The sequence below is a fragment of the Rhinopithecus roxellana genome, chromosome 1 (genome assembly GCF_007565055.1).
Source record: "Rhinopithecus roxellana isolate Shanxi Qingling chromosome 1, ASM756505v1, whole genome shotgun sequence".
In the NCBI taxonomy this organism is placed as follows: domain Eukaryota; kingdom Metazoa; phylum Chordata; class Mammalia; order Primates; family Cercopithecidae; genus Rhinopithecus; species Rhinopithecus roxellana.
Genome location: NC_044549.1, coordinates 77,540,569 through 77,559,279, shown reverse-complemented (window position 1 = coordinate 77,559,279; position 18,711 = coordinate 77,540,569). Strand labels below are relative to the sequence as shown.

The following is an 18,711-nucleotide window of genomic DNA, read 5'->3' as shown; positions in this document are numbered from 1 at the left end:
TTGCTCCAGCTTTCATTGTCTTTATTTCCATTCTTCTGTTTTGTGAATTTATTCCTTCCATTTCCCCCCATTTTCCCTGTTCCCCGTTACTCTTCTCTATTCCTGCTGTCCCTGTGCCAATTGCAAACTCTCCTGCTTCCATGGAATCACCAGAATGAGATCCTCAAGTAGTGGAGAGACTGGCCCGGAGGGGAAGGGGAATTGCTCTGGATCACAGGGGGTTCTTGGCAGTGGATTGCCAGGACTCACATTCCCTTGCTCACTCTCCCCTGAGCTTCTGAACATGCAAGGATCTGGAGCAAACCATGCCGCCAGAGCAAAAGAGAGGATGCTTTATTCTGCTAAGGGCTGCCGTCAGATCAGCCAGGGCGCTAGGGGTACTTTCAGAGAGCGACTTTTCTGTGGTAGAAGCTAGGTTTTCCCTTTTGCATTATGAACTTTAAGGTGTCTGTACATTCTATGGATCTAGTCCTAGGAAATTGATTGTCCTAATCCTAAATATTATCCACTCTACTTGGTAATTTCCAGAATCTGTCTGTGGATATAAATAGTAATCCTTGGTGCTTTTTCTGCTGCTCCTGATGACTGTGTGGTCCCAGCATGTGTTGGCTCTCAGCCAAGGTGTGTGTTTGTACCATTGGACATATTTCAGAGCATTGAATGTTCACTTCCATTTTCTGCTGAAAATTCCCGTAGAATTCTACTTGGGACACATGTTGTTTTGCCATAAGCCATCAAATTTCTTGGTTACTAAAGAACCCATGCCTAGATTTGGCCTTCTCTTCAAACTGGTGGTCACAGAACTGATACATAGATTGTCTTTTAAGATATAGTAAAATGATCCCAGTGACCTATTTATAACGGTTGATAGGAATCTGCTTTTCCTTTCTGTGTATAAATTCTGGATTCTTGCATACAGGCAGATGCTTAGAGTACTGAACCTATACTCTGCTTCAGAGAGGCTGCAGCACTCACTGCCTTGGTTTTGAGATTTCTAGTCCCTAAACATGTTCCTTCTCCCCTCTTTCTACAGGCAAAAGAGCCATAAGGTAGAGTTGGCTCAGAAAAGAAAAGCAGGGCTTTTGCTGTCTCACCCTCCTACCCATGTCCCTTCTGCATACACCTGAGCCTTGGGTACTGCTCTCTGGTAGAATTAGTCAGCATCCTATAAGAGCATTCCTCAAAGAGGGGAATTTCCAGCCATGCCCGCAATTAGGCCCTCATTGATGTTGTGGCTGGAGGCCGGTGACAACTCCAGGCCCATGTGTTTCCTGGCCCTAGAACTTTTTTCATAAAACCCACCTGCTTTTGTCCTCCTTCTGCATTTTGTGTTTAGTCCACAAGAAGTTGGTGGGGCCTCACAGTCCACCAGAAAAATGAAGCAGTCATAGCAGCCCCTCCTGGGGCACCAGCTCAAGGCCGTGGGATCCCCTACTCCCACTGAGCCCCTCTCTGTGAATGCAGGGCGAGCTTTCGTGATTGATGCTCTGCTTCCCTTGCACTTTCACCAGCAGATTAGTCAAAGCGCAGCCCTTTGAACTCTGACAGACAGGCAAGGGGTCCAACCTGCTCTGTTGCCCCCAGAAGATGAATTCTGTATATAGAGTTGTTATTCCTAGCTTTTGCTTAGGGAGGAATAAAAAGAATTTATTTTATGTTTTGAGGTTAACTGAATGTGGGATAAATGTATACATAGCATCCTGTGTGTATATATGTATGTATCACTCTATGTCAGATGAACTGAGGACTTTTCCACATATGGAAGAATTTCACAAGATCATGTTTAGCTAGAAACTTCTCTCCCTAACTTCCTCTGAGTGCATGTTTGAATATACATTATATATACATATATATGTATGTGCACACATAAATATATTTTCATGTTTCCTCCACTGAAGAAAAATTGACACCGTATATCAGGCCTCACTGAAGTATAGCTGTGGAACATACAAAACACCAGGAATTTTTAGTTCCCCATGATAGTAACCTGATAAGAAAAGTTACATATTTTAGGCTTTTAATGTCAGTTTTCCAACCAAGCTCGTATGTCTAAAGCTTGCCCAGATAAGATACAGTAGATTTTTTTTTTTTTTTTTTTTTTTGCATTGCATATCTAATTTCATGGCCCACTTCTTGGAAGAAGCCTTGAGTTTTGTTTCATGTAGGGATGAAGCCTTCAAATTCAATAACCCATGAAGAAACCTCTTATTGGTGCTGATGTGTATTGCATGGAAGAAGGGTTCAGAGATTTTGACCATTGCCACTCCTGGGCCAGTCCTCTCAGAACTGCAGCCAAGGATATCCTGGCATGCATTTTGAAATAGCTCTTGCGAGCCACTTGCCTCTTTCCCAATACTTCTTTTCTCACAAGTAGATTGGAGGATACTGTGTTTAAAACTCAGCAGGTTAAGAAATAGAAAGATATCACAGATGTCTCTTTTTTCTTTATCCCCCAGAGATTACTAAAAATCCCCCAAACTACTAAAAAGTGAGCCAGATGGCGTATGTGATTTCCCACCATTGGGAAATAAAAGTGGCAGTTTATTTGTTTGCTTGTTTTTAAGAGCAGAAGCTGTAGAGTAACCCTGCGGTGGCTCTCTGTGAGGCCACAGGTAAAGAAGGAAATGGGGACAAATGTCTGAACTGTTGTTGTGGGAGGTATTTAACTGCCTCCTTCCTCTACCAGCAGTTACATGCTCACCCAACCATTAAGAGCCACAGGAGAGGAAGGGAGGCGGAGTTAGGCAGCAGTTGGGAAGCTGGCTTTGCAGATGAGCAGGTTATTGTCAAAGCCCTTTAATCTGGGTGTGATGTTAATTCCCTGCATGTAAGCACATGAGGGCACGATTTAATAAGCCCTGCCAGGTAGGGTCTTCATGTATGGGAAAAATGCAGAGCTGCTTAATGCATCAGGATCCTCCTGTTAGAAAAGGATTTTTCCTTAAAGGAGGTTTGAGCCTATTGAAGATTTCATTCAGTCTTACTCTATTTGGGGTAGAGTGTTTTTTTTTTTTCTTTCTTTTACTGATTTGTCTAGGTTTTACACCTTGTTTGCAGTATTAGGGTTACATTAAGAGATTTGTTGCAGTATCCTTTGAGTCAACAGGGGTTTTTCAGACATAGCTTGCGCTCCCCAGCTTACAGATGCAATGCATCTTGGCAACATTGGAGGGTTGATCTCTTTTCAACTTGCTGCTTTAATCCAGTCAAATTTGTCTAAGAGGCAGCACTTCAGCTCCCCCATTGAGAGGGGGTGGCCAGCCTTGAAATGTCGGGAAGCAGGGAAATCCATTTTATATTGCTAAACACCATTGCCCCTCTTTTTTTCTATAACTGAGGTAATAGGGATCATGTTTGACTTAAAACACTGCAGGCACTTGCAGCACTCCAAAGATAAGGGACCAGCAGAGGAAAGGGAATAGGAAACATCCTTTAAACCTACCCTGCACACACTCACAATGTCTTTATTGCAGGAAACCACCTTACAGACCAATAGCATTTGAAAAATTCTGATTTGGGCATCCATCTACTAATGATCTTAATAATGTCAATTTTGAACAGCCCAGAGATTCTAAAATATTTAAGAATCATTTTGTACACCATCAGATCCTTTTTAGACACACCGTTTTGCCTTCAGCCTTAGTTTAATATCAAATAATTTGTTTTACTAGTAATGAGCTATCAACGAGACCAACAGGAGTGATATGCCTAGTTATATTGGTCTAAGTCTGTAACATCCACAAAGTGGTTTAATTTACATTCTCGAGTGTAATTTGCACAGCAAACCTATGAAGCATCAGGACCAGGACATGGTAGTCCCATTTTCTTTTCTTTCTTTCTTTCTTTTTTTTTTTTTTTTTTTTTTGAGATGGAGTTTCGCTCTTGTTGCCCAGACTGGAGTGAGTGCAATGGTATGATCTCAGCTCACCACAACCTCCATCTCCCATGTTCAAGCAATTCTCCTGCCTCAGCCTCCTCTCATTGTCTTTTTTAAGCAGCTGAGGAAATGAAGAGTCAAAAGGAAATTTGATTGCCTACCATGAAGGAACCAGAGTCATGTTAAAAACACAATTTTCACTGTGTTTAACAAAGCCAAATGTTAATGACGGATCGATGAAGGAGCAAAAATAAAGCCTGTCTTCACTCCCACCCTTTTTGGTGGTTATCTGGCAAGGGTTCTGCTTTTAGCAGATGTTGACTTTAAGCTCCCAAACAATATTGTTGGCCAACATAGAAGCGTCCAGCATTTTCTTTTTTTTTTTTTTTTGAGACGGAGTCTAGCTCTGTCGCCCAGGCTGGAGTGCAGTGGCCGGATCTCAGCTCACTGCAAGCTCCGCCTCCCGGGTTCACGCCATTCTCCTGCCTCAGCCTCCTGGGTAGCTGGGACTACAGGCGCCGCCACCTCGCCCGGCTAGTTTTTTTTTTTTTTTTTTTTTTGTATTTTTTTTAGTAGAGACGGGGTTTCACCATGTTAGCCAGGGTGGTCTCGATCTCCTGACCTCGTGATCCGCCCGTCTCGGCCTCCCAAAGTGCTGGGATTACAGGCTTGAGCCACCGCGCCCGGCCCGCGTCCAGCATTTTCATCTTCAGCTGGGTATCTGATGTCCTTGAGCTGAGTGAACTGGCACAGTGCACCAAAGACTAGTTTGTCACAGCTACTTTTGCTTGAAGGAAATAGAAAACTAGTTTCTTCAATTTGCCCTATAATGATGACGCAAAAAAAAAAAAAAAAAAAAAAAATTGAGGAAGCGCTTAAAGATGCTATATTAGAAGTGAAGGAAAAGGTCGCCCAAACTTCTATAACATTCTCGATGGCTTGGCAAAGTGGTCTCAGGTGGGTGCCCTGCCTCAGCGTGTCCTTGTCAGGTGAGCTTGCTGAGAAGAACCAACCCAGGCTGCACAGGATCTCCAGTCTGTGCCTCTCCCTTGAGAGACACCCCAGTGTGTCTTTTAAAATATGGACACCTACTGCGTTCCCCCTCAACCAATGAAGTTCCGCTTTGACCACTTGCGGGTAGAAGAATAAACCAGAGATGTGGCTAGTGTGGTGGAAGACGGGAAGAGGCATTCTGAGACATGAATCAACACAATCTTGGCAATCGTAAGGAACTCTGGGAATCCGGGAAGCATATTCCTTCGGAGGAATCCAGTCATTCAAAACAGTGAGAACTGAGCCTTCCGTAATTACTCATTTAGAAATATCTAAGTTCCCACATCTGAGAATCATGGCACAGTGTGAAGGAAGTAAAGGTGCTGCCTTTCCCCTCAGAGATCTTAAATGTGTTGGGGTGCTGCTGACATGTCCACGTAAATAGCTTCCACTTGCATGTGAAGACCCCTTTCTTCCAAGAGCCAGAGGGATCCAACTAAGTTGTAGCTTCTAGTTCCAACCAGGGTCTTCAACAGCTTGGAAACAAGGCAGGACGAAGTTCAATGTACTCTAGAGCTGAGCTAAGCAGAACCAACAAATGTCTTTTGGGGTCAAAGTGAGCTCTTCTTTTTGTGGCTTCTCGGCTCATATGGTGGAGTCAGTAGGGTGTACTTTTGTGGTTAGACAGACTGGAATTTGACCCTGGCTCCCCAGTTCCTGGCCAGGTATCCTTTGGTGAGCTACCTGACCTCCCTCCCTGAGCCTTCCTTTCCACATCTGCACAAAGAGCCTCCTGACACCTGTGTCACGGGGCCTTGGTGAGCCTCGGAGAGGAAACACAGAAGCCATCAGCACTCTTTCTAACCTGGAGGAGGTGCAAATACACACTGGCTCTTTTCTAGGCCAGCTCAGAAATAAGCTAATGTTTATTTTTAAAAGAACAGGAAGCAGATTTCTGAACCTGGCTAGGACTTTCCTGTTTGGCAGGGCGGGGGGAGGGGGGGGGGCGGGGATCTTACCTGCAAATGGGCCCCAGAGGTTATAATAAATACAAGTCATGTAAGAGTTTATAGCCATACCTGACCCCATCACCAGAACAGAGACATTCATCCATGGACTAAGCATTCCAGGAAGCAGCAGAGATGAAAGACAGAATGAGTGGTCTCCAGAGAGAAGGTTTGGACTTGACCCTAGCAGAAAACCTACTAGTGCCCTGATGAGGCTCGGTGCCCCACTTTTCCAGGCTCATGCCTAAGCCTATTGTTTTCCTTTACACACGTGTCTGTTTTTCCCGGCTCTGGCCAAGCCTGCAGTTGGAAATGCTAACAGGATCTGCTTTGGTTGAGCCCAGGCTCAGGGCACATCATAAATTCCACACTGTGATCTTGCTTTCGTGACTTGTGCAGTCAAACTTTGCAAAGTCCTGGGGCTTGAAGTTTCAGAAGTTTTAGAGAAGTGACGGATGAAGTAAGGGTGGAGGCGAGTCTGAAGACTGCCCACACCAGACCTAGTTATAACCAGGATCATCTCCTTGCACCCCTTCCAGCAAGGAAGCCAGGTGGACCTTCCTGGCAGAGACCTCGGCTAAGTTCCCACAAAGGCAGCAGGCTATTTGGAAATGATACATCCCTGGTTCTACTTTTTTTCCTTTCTAGGACAGGTGTGACAGTAAGATCCCCATTAGGAAATTAATTCTTTGATTTCAAGAAAAAAAGCCAGCTATCAACTCAAAGAGAATTTCAGGTGTTAAAAAAAAAAAAAAAAAAAAAATCCGGTGGTGGCCTCAGGTTTGCCTGCTGGCTGTACCTAATACTTCAAAATAGTGACCAATTAAAGGTTTACACTGGGCCATTTATCATGTCAGATTATAGAGTTTCTTCTCAGAGCCTCTTTGCTGGAGCTAATAAATGCCCCCCAACAACAACAAGTCTCTTGTCTTGTCAACGATGATTCAGTCCCTTTGCCTTTAGAGCTTGTCACCAACATAGCTGCTGCGAGCAGCCCATAGGTAAGGAATTTTGTTTTATCTCAATATTTAGATAATCCCATTAGGGCACAGCATCTGGGACTACAGGATTTCCATCAAACCCCTTGTCCGTCACTTCATCCCTGGAACTGTAGATGTGTCCTGAGGTTATTTGATAGTTAAACCTCCTCCCCTTCAGCATTTGCTGTGTTTTGTGGTCGCTGTGCTCTCTGGGCTTCAGTCCACCTTGGATGTTCCCATCCCCAGATGAACAAAAGCATGCAGATGACTGATGGACTAGAGTCTTTCTTCCCATCCAGATATTTTGGCAACTTGTGGCAGAACGATCACTCACAAAGGACACACAAGGGATCAAACACCAAGCAGCATTCAGAACAGCCACTGCAAAGTAGATTTGGAAACAGAAAAACAAGGAAACACTCTCCCGGGCCTGATAGATGCATTTTATAACTCCAAGTATTTCTCAACAACTTAGCATGAAGTTAGGGATCAAGTGATACTTGGCTGTTTCTTATTTTGGGGTCCTCAAATTTACATTTCTGTGCAGTAAGTTAGCTGAACAAATTAATATTTGCATACAGAGATGCAGGCAGCGCAGCAGTGAAACAGCTGCATGTGTTTGGAAAGACTTGGAGCTCCCGCACTGATTAGCTCCTGCATTTTTGTTTTTTATTCCCCAAACGGACACTCACTCTGACCCAGATCATTTGGCGATGAGGGTCAATTCATGTTTAAGCTTTGAAGATTAGAGAGACCAGAAAGGGCCACCACTTCTCTATTTTCTTTTAAAAACTTTAAAAAACTAAAAACTTTTAAAAATGCATAATATTCTGAGTTCATGAAAGGAACTTATCCACATTTCTGCCACATTAAATGTTAGCAAAGTTTACATTGGACTGTCATATTTCTTTACTTTATTCACTAGCATACAAGATGTCGATCTGAACATCTGGTTTTTAATAACCCTCGACATCTGGGAGCTCCTTTTTATTCCTATGGTGGACGAGGAACAGTAGTAGTGATATTGGCAGCGTATATTTTCAAACTACAACTCCTGTCTGTTTCAATCATAATTAATTACCACTTTTTAATATATTTAATTTGCTAAAAGTGATTTGCATTAGACCACATTTCACTGTTAAGAAAATAGTAGTAGGTTTTGGTGGCGGTGGCTTTTCTTTTTGCTTACTTTCTTCTCTTTTAAAAATTAAAACCCGATAGGAATGGATTTGGAACAAAACGAATGCATATATGATGTTGGATTTTAAATATGAAATGAAATAAACTGCTCTGCAAGGAAAGTTATTTTATAGCTATTTAAGAAGAAGTCGGCAGTGGCTGTAGGCTGTGTTTTAGAGAAAGCCTCCTATTTTGTTTTGTGACTTTGGCAAATCATAGCATCTTTCTATGCTTGGAGTTTTTCTACAGCAGCAATTTTGGGGGTCAAGAATCTTACGATGAAAGCTAGGGCCTCCATCCAGAGACATATATTTGCACACATACTCAACAACATTCTTCATTGAATTTCAAGGGGTTGCTAGGCCCCTTGAAACCCATTTATGAATGCCCTAGGGTCTTATGCTATAAACTTTCCTCCTTTATGAAGATGAAAAGGAACATCAAATTTGCTTTTCTCCAGGGACAGAGAGGAAGTTAAATGAATGTAAAAATACATTTTTCCTAAGTCACGTAGGGAAAAGGGAAGTTTCTTGCCAAGAGCAATTATTAGACTGTTTAATAATAAATAAACACAGATAATTTTTACATAAGAAGGCCCAGCTAAAATGATCAATGTATTTTATTGTTTGCCAGAATATTCCTACCTAAGCTGTCTAGTGAAAATTCATACTGAGTCATCCAGTTCAGACTCTGTGCAAATCATTCCATTGACTCAAGTCAGTCAGGGATTCATAACCTTTGTGGGCCATGGATCCCTTTGGCAGTATGATGAACTCTTTGGATCTCTTCTCAGAATAATTTTTTCAATGCATAAAATAAAATACCTGGAAATACAAAGGTAATAAACTGTGTTGAAAGTCAGTTGAAAACAAATCTTTGAGTAGATAAAAAAGACTAGACCTACTGGCCAGATTAGGTGGAACTGTATGAAACTGCTATTTTTCTAGGTAAAAATGGCCAAATATTGGCATTTTCGTGTGATTCAACCTAATAGTATAACAACTTAACCAATAAGGAGTCAAATAATGAGAAAATATTCCAAGTTTTTTTTTCCTCCTATTCCTGATTTTCAAAACAAGAAGCAAATCATGGCAAAATCTGACTTCATTGGAGATCTATTAAAAGGCACAGCTCTCAAATTATGCATGACACCAGGGTATGTTTCAATCCTTGCAGTAAACTGTGAGAATTGTTCAAAACAGGGACTTTGCTACAGGGCTATACCTCTGTCTTCAAAGATTCCATTTGCCTGTATATTAGCCACTTTACTAAGTGAGGAAAGTCACCAGAGCTATTTTGGAAGCACTTTTCCACAAGAATTCCAAGCAAAGAAGTTTCAGTTTATCCGCAGTTGAACACAATTTTAAGTTAAACAAAACTTTCTTTCTACAAGCATTCTACTGAATTGAAAGTTTACCTCTCTTTTCTTTGAAACTTATTTGATTGCAAATGTATAATCATTCCACGCAACTGTATAATCATACCATCGCAAGTGCATCCTCTTTCATGCTAAGAGCAACGTAGAATCTGTCAACTAAGAAGATGCATGTTTGAGACTTTGTGGAATAACCAATATGAATTATCGCCTGCTGAAAAAGTTTGTTCCACCCAAGTAGATGGAGTTGTGTGTGTGTGTTTTTTAAAAATTCTTCTTCAGCCTTTATTGATACTTTAAGCGTAAGAGAAATTAAGGGTATTTGATTACTATAATTACTTCTCTGCTTACTTAAAAGGTTTAATCTACTCCTTAGGCATATGCAATTCAGATTGCATGCTTTCCGAAAAAATAATCATCTGCTAATGTAGACTAATTTTAATCTTCTAATCCAATCTTGACACAGAGTCAGAGCTGGGTGGGTAGAATGTTTTTGTGTGTGGGTTGCCATAGATACAAAACTTGGTTATGTATTTGACAAGTCGGTGATGTGGAACTTAAGTTACTATGGATTTTTTTCCTCAGTCTTGAAGATTAAAAAACAAAGTGAAGATTAGTGTGCCTTTCCAGTGCATCTCGGTGTAACTAACCTTCTCTTCTTTCATTCTGGTGCTCCCCTCCTCTCTGTGCACCTCCCCACCTCGGGCCGGCCGCAGGATGACGAGGAGGGCATATGGGCATAGCCGGGCCTGTAAACCAAAGTTCCAGTTTTGTTTTGAGGGGTGAGAAACCATCTTTTATATCATTTTTCTTAAAAAATTGCATTCTAGTGTTGTATTGTGTGCGTGCTCAATTGTGCTCGCTGATGTTTGTGAATTGTGCCCTGTGTTTGCTACTGTGTTCTGTGAGCGCAGAATGTCCGCGTGCCCTGACCCTTCCCAAGAGCCCCCTCCATCCTACCTCACCTCCCCACCCCACAACCACATTACTGCTCTGCCTTGTTGGGGCTGGGTTTAGCACGATTCAAATGTTTCTACGTTATTTAAGATGTAAACTATGCCCTTACTAGGATTTATACACACTTTTTAAGGCATGATTGTGGACTCAGAAATTGTTGCAATTCTCCAGTCGTGGTTTTCAGCCGACTACTTGCTTTTACCAGATATGCCAGTGTGGTGTGACTCTCACGTCCTTCTGGTTGTGTCAAATGTTTGGCAAGGAATAAGGAAAATAAAACTATGTATCTTCATGGAGCTGAAACTATCATCTCTAAGAAGCCCGTTTAATGGATTGTGCTATCTCTTCTATGGCAGTTCTGAAGAAAACACAAGGATCAAGGCATAGTAATGGTGAATGGGTAACTGTAACTCTTTAAATGAATTAGAATAGAAATATTCGTATTAGCAGGTCTTATTAGTGACATTTTATCTGTTGCTTTTTAAAAATTATACTTCTATGAGGCTTTGCATTAGAAATTACACACATTGTATTTATCAGAGGGTTTTGTACTTTTAAAAGCTGATCTTTAGCTATTAAGAACTCACCCTTTATTTACATCCTATCTGCATTACGATTGAATAATGATACATGTAATTACCACATGGTTATAAATGGAACATTGAAGTCTAGAAACTTTTGCTGCTGGGAATTACACCTCTCCTGTACACTGCAGGCTGTTGAACACCAAGTCACAAACTCCCTGGAGTTGAATATACATATGGTTACATTGAATACGGTATTAAACTTGATAACATTGCATATGACATTTTATTTGGAACAAGGAACGTAGATTGTGTGCCATGGTGATTTTTTCTGATCAGAAAGTATTCAATGTATAGTTCTTTATTCTGAGACAAGCATGAAATGACATAGTGCTGGAGAATCAACAGGTGTGGGACAATTCTTTGGGATAACTTAGCATTTATGTCTTTTCCCAAGTCTTGCCTTCAAATAGCATGGCAGGTGGTGCTTCAGGTGAAGTTTAACCTAGACCTGGTACGTTTTGCCTGTGGGTGAGTTTCATTGTTGTGTTTTACTTCTCACTTGGACCTGTTATACGTCCCACTAATGGGTCAGTTTGCTGTTTTTGGTACTGAGGGGGAAGTTCACAGGATGGTGGTTTTCAGATGTAACATCTTTCTACATAGTAAAGATGTAATGCCTTCTGGATCCATTTGCTGCCAGTAAAACCTGCTTCATGTTAATACAGGAGTATCTCATCTCTTCTCCCTTTTCTTGGCAAAGGGGAAAATGGCACTGGAATTAACACTTCCAGATGCAAAGTCATTCAATAGGAAAGCTTGTCAGTATGAGGAAGTGGGGAAATCAGAGAAGTTCTGGATGTTCTATGGGAGCAACTCTCTCCCTATCTAGGGAAAACATTAAGAGAAATGTCACATTTACTCACAAAGAAAAGCTAATAAAAGTGGAAATTGACCTAAACTAATACGAAATGAGAAGAAAGCGTTTTACAGCATTAAAAAGCAAACACGTTAAGCCTGCCTGAAACATGCATGGGCTAGGTAGGTAAAGGAAAGTTCTAAGAGTTTGGTAGTTGTCTTGAAAAGTATAGCTCCTACTTGGGGCTCTTCTGTGAAGCTACTTCCGCCATCGTGAGTATCAGGGCGCTAGGCTGCACTTGTGTGTCCTCCTGAATAGTGAAGATTTTTTATTGCTCTTTCACAAGATTCATGACACCCTGAGATATGAACAGTGTTGTTATCCTCAGGATGCAATCGGCTCCAAGACCCATAGGAAATCTTGCTTTGCTTAATGCAAATGCAGACAATCGCATTAAGCCCTATCCCCTTTATTTCTTCATGAATTTCCCCAAATTCCACAGACACCATAAAATAAATGTTTTTAGTAATTTAGTCAATATATAATCCGACTTTAGTATGCTATAATAAATTTCATATGCTTCAGAGGAAAACTACTTATCTTTCTTTATGACTCCTTTAAACAAGTTTGCTTAGATATCCTCAGGCTTTTAAAACCATGTCTTTAAGGATTTAAATAATGAGATACTGGGGGAACCTTCTGTTTTTGAGCAGCCGTTGCATGTTTTGAGTTGCATTACAATCCATGAGGCCTTAGGAGACATTAAATTTATAACTAAAGATGGATAATAGTGGTACATTAAAAATTAACTGTTTTCAATGTTTTGATTTATGGCCCCTATAAAAGAAACATTACAAGATGTTATTTTACTAGACAACAGTAATATGCTCATAATAGCATCAGAAGGCTCTGACTTGAATCTGGAGTTCTGGTGCTGAAATGAATCATAATTTAGAAAAAGTCACTCTAAAAATTACAGCAAATTGGAATTAGCATAACAACTCTGTCAGCTCCTCCCTTTTTTGCCACTTCTGGAAGTTAAGTCCAGACATGATTTATTTGTCTCACTATGGTCATTCAAGAGTGATATTTTCCGAGCACACAGTGGACCAGGGAAAGTTTACTTTTCTAAAGAGTTTTGACAGCCCCCAGAGCTAGCCTTTCCCCTCTTAAACCTCACACCCAGGCCTGGATTTATCAGCGTGTGGCCTGTGCAGTCCACAGGCCATACACTTAGAAGGGCTTCACTCTTATGTTAAAACTCTGCTGTCACTGTCTTGAAATTCCTAACGTTTCTCAAAGAAGGGGACTCACGTGTTCATCTGCCCTCAGTGCTAGTAATTATGTAATCTATGCTGCCTACACCAACCATATATTCCTATATTCTGCTTTTCAATTCTCTTTATACTCCCCCTCCCTGTTGGATCATCCACACTCTTGTTTACTTATGCCTAAGATTTACCTGTGGCCAGCCTCATTGTTCTGGGTTTCTTCTAAGACTCCATGCGATCACATTCCCAGCAAGTTGTTGCCCTCATAGGTATCCCGGGCAATGCGTATTCAACCACTGTCCTCTCACCACCAATCCCCCAAACCCCACATACACACATACTTTCAATTGTGAAAATGTGCTCTTGGAGGCCTAACTCTATTCCCTATCTTGCCTTGCAAAATGCAGGAAAAGCAGCTCCTCAATTCTCCATAACTTTCCTTCAGGAAAATGGGCTTAATGTAGGTATCATTTGTGTCAGCAAATACTTCTTCATTTACGTCGAATGAAGGTGCTTTCCTCAGATCCCCCAAGAGGCAATCAGGTTTGTGAACATCAATGAGGTAGGCAATGGCCGAGCAAATCGAGGCACCTTGTGAGATTTAGTGCCACATCTGCCTTGACATTTGAATGTTTGAGCTCTTACTGTGAACTCTTGTAATTCAGCAAAGATAGAACACAAGTTTTTATTTCTTAAACCACTAGAAAGGAATTAGTCTTTTTTGATTGAAAACATATACAAATTTTTAGGACCCAATTCGTAAAAATACAGATGTGGCATTAACAAGTTTTGGCCTGAGGCTGTGATGCTAGTAGATGCAGCCTGTTCAAAATGAAGAATTGTAGCTCTCTGCCACCAGCACATGGACAATGTTATGGTGAGTAAAAATATGAATCCCAGAACATTTATTTACACATGAGGAAGGGGTGTTTTACAAATAAAAGTGCTGGATGGCCCAGTGGAACTCCCTGCCATGCCTCCCCTCTGGAAGAATGAAAGAAGGAGGAAGGAGATGTTTTATTTTGGCTAGGAAGTTCCTGTCTGACTTGCCTTCTTTTAGCAGACAGAGTCTGGACACTGGGCCTGTGCTTGTCCTGGGACTACAGAAATTTAATGGTGGCAAAAAGAAAGTAAAGGAAAGAGCTCTGAGCTCTACACAAAGCAGAGGTTTCTATACAAAGTGGTGGTTTCTATGCAAAGTGCAGGTTTTCTTTTACACCTCCTGTCCAGGGGTACCTCCTGGTGCTTTTAATGCAATTTAGATTTTGTATAACTGAGGATCTGATATATGGCTTTCTTGTGCCATTGGCTACTAAGACTTTCATTTATTCATTTTCACTCATTTGTCCATTCTTTCGCCGAACGGTTCTCAGTTAGATGCTAGGAAATCGATGACGAATAAGATTGCCATGGTTGCTGCCCTGTGGATCTTGCCATCCAGTCAAGGGACAGAACATAAATAATTAGACATCTCAATAGAAACTTTGTACATTTTGGTTATGGCTTTGATGGAAACCAGAAAGATACTGAGATTAACATGAGGGACCTACTTTAAAAAGGATGTTCAACAAGCATCTCTCCAAGGAAGTGAGTTTTAAGCCACGTCTTAAAAGGGGAGAGTCAGGAGGTATCCACACCAAGGTGTGCATTTGGGAGGTGGTCCCAGGAGGCATGCAAAAGCTGGAGGTGGGAAGGAGTTTATAAGCTGAAGAAGCTTGAAGACCATAACTCTGGGTAGAGCACAAAACAGTGAGATGAGGATGGAGAAGAAGGAAGGGGCCAGAAAATGTAGGGCCTTTTAGGGTGAGGTAGAGAGTTTAGATTTTTAGCCTAAGAAAACTGAGCAGACATCAGAGGAGTTAAAGCAGGGACATGACATGATTTGATTTATGTTGTCGAACAACCCTGGCTCCTGTGTAGAGGATGAATTGTCATGGCAGGAAGAGCAGAAGTAGAGGCTGTTCCATGATCTGTGAGAGAATTGATAGCACTGACCCAGGGCAGCAGTAGTGGAGATGCAGAGAAGTGGATAAATTGGAGATAAGACTAGGAAGTGAAGCCAGAAGGACTTGGATGGGGAGGTAAGATAAAGAACAAAATTGAGAATGCCTCCAGATTTCTACCTTGAGTGTCAAAGCTGGAGCAGGCCATTGGTGGTGGTGGTGGTGGGGGCACTGAGAGGGAACTCAGAGTTCTGGTTTCCCCAGATGTCCAGTCGGTCTGGCCAAGAGAAAGGCAGGCTTTTGAAATAGGCTGTTTTCCATGTTCCTGCCTATCAGCGGGGGAATCTCTGGCCTCTTATTGCAGTAATGTGCAGGCTGACAAGTTTAAAGCATGGCTGAAGTCTAACTTCAAGAGTGGGTGACTCCTCCAACTCTTGAAGAAAAGGAGATTGCAAAGCAAAATCAGTAGTTATAGAATTAGAGACATGTAAGGGGTAGCGATCTGTGGAAAAACAAAAACCCCAGAGTTGTAGGAGGTTGAAAGGGACCTAGGGACTCTAAGGTCCTAGAGAGGAGGGAGTTGCCATTGGCTCTTGCAGTTCCCCCTGAGATCTCCAGGGATCAAGGATTCTGTGGGTTAAGGGGTACAGCATGAGGTTTTGATTGCTTTTGATAATTGACTTCCCATCTTGAAATTCTACGTATATTATTTTTCTGCAGAAGAAGCTTTCAATAATCTCTTTTCAGGAGTTAATATGAGAACTAACCAGAAGTAGCTACGAGATGTTTTAGAACCACCAACACAATGTCTCTGCCTACTTCCAATTGCAAAATCGATTCCTGGGCAAAGTAAGATGTTTTTGCTTTATCTCTGTCCCCACTTCTTCCTTTTATTTTGTACTTCTACTCCTCTGGAAGGTGTCTGTGTATTTATGTCTTCTATTCAGGCTTACAAAGCTGCTGTTTAGAGCTTCAACTTGAATATCCTATTCACAGTCTTTGCACTTAGCAATTTATTCAAAAAATATTTCTTCATCTTAGTACTGGAGATGTACTGGATATACATCTCAGTACTGGAGTCAAGGTAGTGAACAAAGTGTGATTCCTACCCTGGAGGAGCTTAGTGTAGTACTCAGATTCTCAAGCTGGCGTCCATAAACCTTGGAGGCTCTGCAAATCCCCTTTTGTAGTTAATAGACTTCAATGTGGATGTATGTACATCCCCGTAAAGAGAGTATGTATGTTCCTCAGCAGATAGTGGGGCCAGTGACTCAGAAAAAGTGAAGAAGACCCTCATCTACGGGAGACTGGGTAACATTGTGGTGGGGTGGCTAACAGCGTGGTCTCTGGATTCAGATAGACCTAGGTTTGGATGACCTTGGGTAAGTCACCTTCCATTTCTCTCCTCCATTTTATCTTTGAGGAAGGTTGTGACACCCCCAGGGCTATGATGAGCTGAGTAAGATGCCAAGCCATGCCTGGTGCATGGTGAGTATTCAACCCTAGGTAGAATATCAGTATATCACTATTATGTTACTTCTGGGCTCAGGAAAGTGTACTGTATCTGTAAACAGAGGAAAGTGGTTGATACTGGGGTTGTTGAATTTGGGAGGTAAAAGAAAAGGCAGAAGAAAGGCAATCTATTCCTATGGCCATAGCTGCACCCAGGCCATCTACACATTTTCTAACAAGCCTTACTTAAAGCATATTTACCCTATAAACATACCCTCTCCAGTTACCTTTGATTTTTATAACACTTGGGTATAGCAAAGGAAAGGTTGATTTTTGGAGGCTATGAATTAGTCCATGTTTGTAGCAGAGGGTTTCTTTCAACTAAAACAAAAATCTAATGAGTAACATGAAAGCCAATGAATATTTAACAACTAATTAATTGTGAGCTAATGAATTGGAAGAGAGAAAAGGATAATAATGTCTCAGTCCACCTCTTTCTGCTCTCAAGGGTGAAGGACTTGGGGGCCGAGGTAGAAGCTTTTAAGCAGATTGAAGGGCAGTAAATAAGATCCTGTGGGTTTTTCTGGAGCTCATAAGGGTTACCTGGCAAAGCAATGCATGTTGGCTTAGATACGACCACACTCTTAGGACTTGAAATCTGGCTGAGAAATCATAAACAAACAGTGGTGATAAATTACCATGGGCCAGAGGCGGGAGGCGTCTAGCAGAGTGTTACTGCATTACATTACATCCTTCCTGTGCCGGGGCTGGCGCACAGGGAGCACGCTGGCTCTCCCACCCCTTTGTCATTTGCTTTAGAGTATGCTGTTGGTCTGGTCTTGTTTAACCTCTTTATTAATGATCTGTAAAGGGGAGAAAAGAGCATATGAAGGAAAGTCACAGATGACACTAATTTGGAAGGTGTTGGAAACACTAGCGAGGTCAGAGAAATCACACAGATGGCCTGAAGAAGGTTAGGAACATGGAGGGAAAATAACAAATCTTGGAGAAGTCCAGACACTCGCATCTGGTGAAAATTAATCTGAGACACAGATACCAATGGGTGGGAGGGATATGAAAAGCTGAATGCTAAAATAACAATAATAACAACAATAATAAGCTCAGTGAACATCAGCAAAACCAGCCAGCCTGAAAGTCTGCCATGGGTGAGAGTAGGGAGAGAGGTGCCTGTGGCAGTTAGCACTGTCAGTGTTAGCAGGTGCCAGAGTGACATGCATTATCTTACGTGACAATCCTGCCCATCAATTGTCTTACACCTGGGACATCACAATATTATTCATGCTTTATCTCAGAGGATCACCCAAGTTATCAGAAAGATTGAAAGAAAGGCTGGGCACAGTGGCTCACACCTGTAATCCCAGCACTTTGGGAGGCTGAGGCGGGTAGATCACTTGAGGTCAGGAGTTCATGACCAGCCTGCATGGCAAAACCCTGTCTCTATTAAAAATGCAAAAAATGAGTTGGGCATGGTGGCACATGCCTGTAATCCCAGCTACCTGGGAAGCTGAGGCAGGAGAATTGCTTGAACCTGGGAGGCAGAGATTGCAGTGAGTGGAGATCGCACCATTACAATCCAGTCTGGATGACAAGAGCGAAACTGTCAAAAAAAAAAAAAAAAAAAAAAAAAGAGAGAGAAAGAAAGAAAGACAGGGTTTTTAAACAATGCAGGGCATCATTTAATGTTGGAGGCAGAACCAAAGCTTCTAAAATAATTATTAATAACATTTGAAAATGGCCATAATGGCACTTTCAGGGAGACCATAAGGTATTCCTCTAGAATATGTAATGTGGGGTTGACCAGGCTCACAGGTTTCATTCTGAGACTTGTAGACTGAGAATATATACTTCTCAGAGGCCTCTTTGGGGAGCCATCCAATTGGTGGGCAATGTAATGCTCTGGGTCAGAATTGTCTTGTTGGTTCAGGGAAAGCAACTCCAGCCCCACCTCTTTCCAACCATCTCCACAGCCCCAACCAAAGGGGAAAACCAAGACAACATCTAAAATCAGAGCACGTATTATGGCCACCACTGGGCATATCAATCAGAGTGGCTAGATTCCTTTCTGCTATTGGAGCATCCATTGGCTGGAGGTCATTAGCCTTACCAAAAGGTACCTTAACTGTATCCTCAGGCCTCCCCCATATATTCCTTCTCCAGAGTCACATGATCCCTATAGGAAAATTGCTAGTCCACCACCTGGTGTCTACCTGGTGTTCTTATGAAACTGGTACTGCAACCCTCACTGTGCCTTCCCCGTGAACGTGTTTATCAGA

The 18,711-nt window shown here is 41.9% G+C and overlaps 1 protein-coding gene across 2 annotated transcripts in view; it reads left to right on the top strand.

Annotated features, from left to right (window-relative positions):
* ERC2 (ELKS/RAB6-interacting/CAST family member 2) overlaps positions 1-18,711 on the top strand; it is a 1,016,559-nt gene that overhangs the window by 805,525 nt on the left and 192,323 nt on the right. For both annotated transcript variants that reach the window (XR_004059350.1, XM_030938245.1), the window contains exon 17: positions 10,128-10,193. Coding sequence is in view for 1 of the 2 variants with exons in the window: in XM_030938245.1 (XP_030794105.1) it covers positions 10,128-10,154 (27 nt within the window). In the remaining variant the exon portion in view is untranslated. The remainder of the gene's footprint in view (positions 1-10,127; positions 10,194-18,711) is intronic.